The 8327-nt window shown below is 36.7% G+C and overlaps 1 protein-coding gene across 1 annotated transcript; it reads left to right on the top strand.

Moving 5' to 3' along the window:
- Window positions 1-1350: 1350 nt before the first annotated feature.
- On the top strand, window positions 1351-8056 carry LOC120071023 (transcription factor LHW-like). Its single transcript, XM_039023009.1, has 10 exons — window positions 1351-2115; window positions 3058-3267; window positions 3359-3440; window positions 3743-3784; window positions 3871-3930; window positions 4380-6245; window positions 6337-6438; window positions 6651-6791; window positions 6969-7094; window positions 7349-8056. Exons 1-10 carry the CDS (start codon window positions 2021-2023, stop codon window positions 7529-7531), a joined length of 2907 nt encoding a protein of 968 aa, XP_038878937.1. The 5' UTR covers window positions 1351-2020; the 3' UTR covers window positions 7532-8056.
- The last annotated feature ends 271 nt before the right edge of the window (window positions 8057-8327 follow it).

Genomic DNA, 8327 nt, shown 5'->3' on the forward strand with positions numbered 1-8327 from the left:
TGAGACTCTAATGAAACTCCTCAACTTTTGTAAGTGAATAAAAAAGACTCTCAACCGAGATTTTTTTTGAAAATCCCCCATCCATTATCTACACTAGATATTTTTTAAAAAATAAAAAGATAGAAGAAGAAAATTAGAACTTTCAAAATTTTAAATGTAAATTTAAGACTATGTACCATATAGATATTATCTATATTAGATATTAAAACTCTACAAGTTCTCTCATAGCAAAATTATTACATAGGTTGAATCCTAACCCTTCATTTTTTTTTTTTCATTTGTTATATACTAACCATTGAGAAATACACATACTACAAAAAGAAAACATAAAGTTTTTTTTTTTTTGAAAAGAAAAACATATAAATGAAAAAGGTAAATAAAATAATGAAATTGTGAATATTTTTAAAAAATGGCACAAAGAAGGAATATGGTAGGTGACACGTGCTTTTTTTTTTTTTTTGCCCCGTTTTTCTTTCTCGAAAGCAATAAAGTAAACAAAGTGAGGTTGCATGATAAAATAAAATAAAAGAAGAGGAAAAAAGAAAAAAGAAAAAAGAAAAAAGAAAAAGAAAAATAGTTTTTATTTTATGGAGGGGACATAAAGGGTAATTAAACTGAAAAGGTAAGGGCAATCTAGTATCTGACGTCACCGCGACAGCAACCCGCACTACATCACAGCCCAACCACACCCCACCACGTGTCCTCACTTCTGAACCTCCTGCGGCCTCCCCAACGACAATTACCCCCTCCACCTCTCGATACCGACAAATTTATATATATTCAATTTTTTCTAAATTGCAAATTCACTTATCAAACTCTTTTTATCTTATTTTATTCTACCAACTTATTCATCTTGCAAGTGTCATTTTTTTATTAAGCGTAATTGTTTGTATAAATTTATTCTTCACTTGCTTTTTTTTTTTTTTATTAGCTCCTAACATAATTTAGAGTATGTTTGATTGACTTGAGAAAAAATATTTTTAATTTTTTTTCCATAAAAATAGATTAAAATAAACTTGAAAAGCTAGATTGAATGGTTGCCAAATATTTTAATTTATTCTAAAATGACTTATTTTTTTCAATTAAACACATTAAAATGTATTCCAAATACACACTTTTTCTAATAAAGATATAAATTACCATTTTGAATGTTATGGTCATCTATCACCACTTTAAAATCTGAGGTTAAAATACAGGTAAATTCTTCTAGGGTTAAAATTGTAATTTAACAACATAAAAATATATAAAAAAAAGTGGCACTATTTGTAAATAATTGAAAATCTGAGGGCGTTCTAGGAAACTCACATTTTTCTCCTTGTGGTTCTTTTTATGGCGGACTTCACCGCACCTGCTGCGCTTTTCTCACAGAGTGATTACGAGAGAAATTTGCAGAGCCAAAGTGAAAGAAGAAAGAAGAAGCAAGAAGAAAAACAAACACAATTCCAAATCCAAATCCAAATCCAAAGAAAAACCCATTCTCATCTTATCTAACTGAAACTAAAACAACACTCACTCACTTTCCCGAACGACCCACTTCTTCTTTTTCAGCTCAACTTCTCTGTTCCTCTTGGAGTTTCATTTTTCCCTCTTTGAGCTCAGAAATGGAGCAGATCATGGCAGTTTACAAGATTCAGGCCTGTGGAATAGTGTAGGTGCTTTCAGGAGAAAGCGCTTATCGCTGTTCCTGCTCTGTTTCACTCCCACTACACCTTTTCGTCTCTTTTTCAAGCTTTCGGCTCGCCGGAGCATGGCTTGCCGGAGAAGAATTGTCGGAAATCTTGACCCAGAAAGGAAAAGGAGCGGTGGTTTGAGAACGAAGCAGGCGGGGAGAGGATCATGCCGTGGAAGTTAGAAATTAGAATGGGGAAATCGGAAATAGCTTGGGAAATGTACGGTCTCTCCAGCGCTCGAGCATTTTAAGTTCTTATTCTCTACTGTTTCCTGCATGTTTTGATAAAAATTTTCCAAGTTTTTGAGATAAACAAACAAAACATTGGATTCGAGCTCTGCTTCTGTTGCTATGGGGTTTTTGCTTAAAGAGATGCTTAAGGCTCTTTGCGGTTCGAATCAATGGTCTTATGCTGTGTTCTGGAAGATCGGTTGCCAAAATACCAAGTAAGATTTATTCTCAAAAACCCCATGAAATCCCATCTTTCTGATTTTTCTTTGGAGCAGTGGAATATCCCTTAAAGAATGATGGGATCTGGGTCTCATTGCATCGTTGGTGTTTAGTTTAATCCAGAAAGGAAAAAGAAAAGAAAAGAAAAAAAAGCGTGAAAAGTACCTGAGAGAGTACTGTGTCTTTGAATCCTTTAAAGTGGGAAGGTCATTAATTAGTTTTGGATTTATGTTTTTCCATAGCTTTGCTGTGTTGAAGTAGAACGGATATTAAGTAGCTAAGATCCACATGATTGGTTGAAACAAAATTGTTTGATATTTGGACTTGTTCGACTGTCACTAACTGCAACATCATTTTCTCTTTATTGACAACCTTTTACTTGCATCTTTATCCCTTTTTAGCAGATGTTTTGGATGGATTCTGAAGAATATTTGGGGAAGTAGATTTTTAAAAATTTTCATTTTCTGTTGTTTTTTTGGGCGGTTTTCTTTGGTGACTAGTGGCCTTTGGCTTTAGCTTCCTTGTTTGTTTTTCTTTTTCTGTTTTCTTGCTTTGTGGAGTGAGCTTTTGCTTTTTTAGGCCAGCGGGTCTTTGAGTAATATGCGGATGACTTGCTTTCACAGCATTCAGATTTGGCTGACAGAATAGAGTTAAAAGTTGATATATTCAGATCCCTTTGACTAATTTGTTTTCTTTTGGGAAATGGAAAATTTTCTCAACTTGCTTGCTTGCTTACCCACATTATTGAAACTGAACTTTTGTTTTTTTTAATTCCTTGGCAACATATAGGGTTTCATTTATCTTTTTTTCTTTTTCTTCTTCTCTCAATTTTAACCCAGATGAGGAATATATAATACTGCTTCTCTTCCATTGGAACCTCTAGTTTAATGGAGTATTGTTATCTTTGAAAATGAATGTGAGGCATTTTGGACTTGCAGGCTCCTAATTTGGGAAGAATGCCATTACCAACTCTTACCCAGCTTTGAGTCTTCTGGAAGTGGGAGTTCCAAATTACCTCCTGGGGAATGGGAAGGATGTTGGGGATATTCCCAAAGTTCCTCCACTCAACAAGCAAATCATGTGGAGGACAAACTTTATTCACTAATTAACAAGATGTCAAATAAACAGATTAGTTTAGTTGGTGAAGGGTAAGCAGCTTCTGGATCTCAATTATCCTTTGTTACTCTTCTTTTCATACTTGTTTTAACTGAACATGCCATGTACATTTGTCATTTATAGGATTGTCGGGCGAGCTGCATTTACAGGAAACCATCAGTGGATTCTGTCAAGCAATTACACCGGAGATGCTTATCCACCAGAGGTATGCATCAAAGGTTTTGCTGCATTGCTTGGTGCTCATAAAGTCGTTGGAATCATGAATAATCTCATAATTGTGAATAAAACGTTATCACAGCAATTTGAAAATCCAGGGTACTATTGAAACGGGATTCTCAGTAATTTCAAGTTTTAATGGTTCCATCCTTTGGAAACCAACTTTCTTGTCCTGGGCTCATTCTTTGATCTTGTTTCTCACACCTAAAATTTCCATGGTTGATGTGAAAGGTTCACGAGGAAAATAGAGGAGTTTTTTGCATTGACCATAAATTCTTTTGGGATTTTCAGGTTCTTAATGAGTTGCATCAACAATTTTTGGCTGGAATGCAGGTTTGATAGAATTTTCTATATCTATGCAGTGTAAACAAATTGTTTCTCCAGCAGTTTCATGAACTTCTTTTGTATCTCGTTTGCAGACCGTCGCAGTTATTCCGGTTCTTCCTCATGGAGTTGTACAGCTGGGCTCGTCCTTTGCTGTGAGTACCTTTACTAGTCTTCATGTTACCCATTAAAGCTTTAGTTCTTTTCCTGTGGCATTTGACTGTCTAAAATACATCTGGAGAATGATACCATTAGTTACCCCGTGAACATGCTATGGTTGACTCTCAGGAGCTGCCAACATATCAATGAAAGATTATTTCAGCAGTAGCTGCAGTAGCAGTACACTCCTTAATAAATTGGAACCTTTCAAATCTTTTTGTATACGGTTCTTTTCATTTAGTTTTAGTTAGTTTGTTTTGCTTTCTCGTTTTTTGGTTGATGAGTGGATTCTGAAACTCCAGGATTCCAGTTCTTTTCAACTGACAAAGTTGTATAGGTTTCTAATAGTCTGAGAATTGTAAAGGTCTTTCAGTTACATCTAGTATTAGCTTAACCTCATCATACTTCCACATTCTTTAATGATGTTCTCTAATTGCTTCTTCAGATCATGGAGAACTCGATGATTATAAACGATGTGAAGAATTTGATACTGCATTTAGGGTCTGTACCTGGTGCTCTTCTTTCTGAGACTTATGATGGAAAAGATCCAGTTGAGAAAATTGGCGTCCCTGTGACACTAGGAATGACTGGACTTACAGACCCTTCTCAAAATTGCAATGTGATGAAACCTTTAACGACGGATGACAATTGCAACCCACTAGACAACTCTTTGCTAGCTTCTAGGTCCAGTCAGCCGTCTAATTTGCTGTTCCGAGAGATTCGGTCTAACAATCATCTTGCTGCTTCTTCAACATTACAAAGTCCTCACTTGACTCAAGGTTTGGCAATGCCTCATCAAAATCTGGGTCTATCAAAAGTTACTCAAGCGATGAAGCCGAATCTTCCTTCAAGAGACAATTTGGAGTATGGACGTGCCAGAGCTGAAGTGATTCTTCCAAATCCCGAGGCACGGTTTCACCAGCAGGCTTCTTTTAGTTCTTTTTACAACTCCCAATCTGGTGTTTCGTCAACTGCTGGGCATAGCAGCTTGAAACTAGTCGGAAATCAGAATCTTTCAGCTGTTAGCATACAGCAGGATGTTTATAACTGTTTAAATTCATCAAATAGTTGTAACCTGTCTCAACTGGTAACACATGGTGGCAGAACAATTGATAACGAAAATAGTTCCGTGACCACCAATCATCCATTAATTGAAAGCAGGCAGTCAAAGGAAAAGAAAAATATTGGTTCAAAGCAATTTTCAGTTCCAGTCTCCATTTCTAATGACCATGGGGCAACTGGCAAAGGTGTTAATGGGGGTGAGCAGGGTGGAATAGAGGTGCAAAATGGTCTCAAGTCCAAGGCCGAGGAGGTTTCTTTATCTGGTGGGATAGATTGTGCGGTTACACCAGGTCAACAGTCACAAGAGAATTCAAGTGAAAAAGCAATATTGGAAGCTATGAAGAGTTCTCAATTGAAACTATCTCCATCAGCAGATAATGATTTATTTGAAGCTCTTAATACTACATGGACTCAACTGGAGAGTGCCATGTCCTTGAATGACTATATGTCTGGCCTTTCTAATGATTACTTGAACCATTTTAGTGGATTTGAGAGCTCAAGACTCCCGCATATTAAAAATGAACAAACTTGTATTCTATCCTCTTCAGGTGATGACTTGTTTGATATTCTTGGTGTGGAGTATAAGAATAAACTACTCACTAGCAACTGGAATAGTTTATCTGAGAGTGTGCATAATGAGGACCGAAAGAATTCTTATGCATCTCAGATAATGAATGTGCTCGAGGCTGGTTTGAGCTCAAATATCTCTTCTACGAGTAGAAAAATACCCGAATCGGGAATCAATTCAATCACAGCCTCTGACCAACTTTTAGATGCTGTAGTCTCCAGAGGTCACTCGGCCATCAAGCAGAGTTCAGATGATAGCACTTCTTGTAGGACAACACTGACTAAAATCAGTAACTCCTCTGGTCCAAGTAGCTTGATATATGGACAGCCAAGTGCATCCAATCACATGCAGAGGGGGGTTTTTGGCATCCCTAAGTCTCTGGGTGAAGTAGGGACCTTAGATAATAGTTCTTTCAGATCGGGTTGTAGACAAAATGATATGCCAAATTGTTCTCAAAGTTCTTCAGTTTATGGATCTCAATGTTCATGGGTTGAACAGGGAGATAATTTGAAGCGTGACAGTAGTGTGTCAACAGCCTATTCTAAGAGGCCTGATGAAGTGAATAAATCGAGTCGCAAAAGGCTTAAACCTGGAGAGAACCCTAGACCAAGGCCCAAAGATCGCCAGATGATACAAGATCGTGTAAAGGAGTTGCGGGAGATTGTGCCAAATGGAGCAAAAGTAATTCCTTTTACAAATATACATTTAACTTTCCTCCACTTGCATATCTGTGATTCTAATAAACTGACTATTTGTGTTGATTTCTTAACAGTGTAGCATAGATGCATTACTTGAAAAAACTATCAAGCATATGCTTTTCCTGCAAAGTGTCACAAAGCATGCAGACAAGTTAAAACAGACTGGAGAGTCTAAGGTACAGGGATTATTAACTGTGATATTTATCTTCCTATACTATTTCTCAGTTTTCTATATGCACTAATTCCCACTGCCTAGATACCTAGAGTGTTCTGACATTTCTTTAGTGAAGAGTGTTGAGCTTGTAATCATGGTTCGTTAAATATATCATTCATTCTGTTTTAGTAAAATATGAAGAGATTTGAGAGTTTTGTTTCCTTGGTTTAGCAGATCATCAGCAGAGAAGGTGGACTCTTTCTAAATGACAACTTTGAGGGTGGGGCAACGTGGGCGTTTGAGGTTGGTTCACAAACTATGGTCTGCCCTATCATAGTTGAAGATTTGAATCCGCCACGTCAGATGCTCGTGGAGGTAGGCCTTCCATTTAAATCATCTTCAATGTTGAAACTCCTCTCCAGTTTTATATATCTTTATCTAAGAATTTTATTCCATTTATATGCAGTGATTGACATTTAACAATTTTGAAGTGAATTCTAACTCTATTATTTGTAGAGCTTATATGATATTTTCATGCCCCTTTTGTGGCAGATGCTTTGTGAAGAGAGAGGTTTCTTTTTGGAAATAGCTGATTTGATCCGTGGAATGGGCTTGACCATACTGAAAGGAGTGATGGAGGCACGGGACGACAAGATATGGGCACGGTTTGCTGTTGAGGCAAGTAACGAGCAATGTCTCAGTGTTGTCGTAGTAATTAGCTCCTGGGGGGTAATTTTCCCCCAACTCTGTTGCAGCGGGAGGCTTTTACATGATGTCTTTTATGTTTGGCGCTTTTAAGACGAAGCTCATTTATTTCTTTTTTACTCGAAGTAGAAGATGAGAGAACCTTGTTGATGAAGAGCTAAAATCTTTATTTGATATCTAGTTTTTAGTTTATATGTTACTGAACCAATTTTGCTTTATATTTATAGGCTAACAGGGATGTGACCCGAATGGAAATATTCATGTCGCTCGTTCGCCTGTTGGATCAGACACTGAAAGGCAACAATGTGTCGATGACAAATGCGATAGATAACAGCCATATGATTGTTCACAACTCCTTACCTCAGTCGACCCCGATCTCTGCAACTGGCAGGCCTGGTAGCTTGCAGTGAGCAGCTGCCTGCTCTACAAATTCTCATGGGGATGTTGAGAGCGAGCCTTGATATCGCTTGCAATGACTAACATGTTTCCAGTTCCAAGGTCTGTGGTTGTTCTAACCTTTTTGGCTGATTTCTTTCTCAACAGTTTGCGAAATCAGGGTTGTAAAACTTGGAACTGAACTCAGTATTAGAGGTGAAGCTTTGCTTAGTTTATTTTAGGGGTGTTATTTTCTCTATGAATATATAATTGTTTTTGATCAAATGGGGATCTGCTGTCCTCCATCACAAAACCTTAGGGGGGAACTAGGTTTTTATACCTTTATCTACATGAAATGTTAACTGTAAAAGGTCATAAATTATGTTGTGATTGTAATGTTGGGTTAAGTTATGTACCAAACAACTATGATGCTTAGAAGTCGTTTATTAGTTCAAATTTTCACAAGAGTTCCAAAGAACAGATTCATAGTTCAAGTTTATTCGATTTGCGTACCCAATGAAATTGTGGAGTGTAACCTCATAAGTGAGGTATTTGGATTATTGAGTTGAGTTATGATGTTTGAAGTTAATATATTGCAGTTATGAATTTGGTGTTTGAGTACAAAGTTGTAAGTTAACTCGACAAAAATGCGAACTTTAATAGTGTTAATATTGAAGTTGAGTTATGTTCGGATAAACACATACTTTTAGGATAAATTATTCTCTTGTGGGAATCAATAGGAAATTAATCAACTAGCTGTGAAGCATTTTAAAAAAAAACTAAGATATTAATACATTGAAGATATGCTTTCTTTTTCTTGGAAAAAAAAGA

This window comes from Benincasa hispida, chromosome 2 (assembly GCF_009727055.1).
Source record: "Benincasa hispida cultivar B227 chromosome 2, ASM972705v1, whole genome shotgun sequence".
NCBI classification, from domain to species: Eukaryota; Viridiplantae; Streptophyta; class Magnoliopsida; order Cucurbitales; family Cucurbitaceae; genus Benincasa; species Benincasa hispida.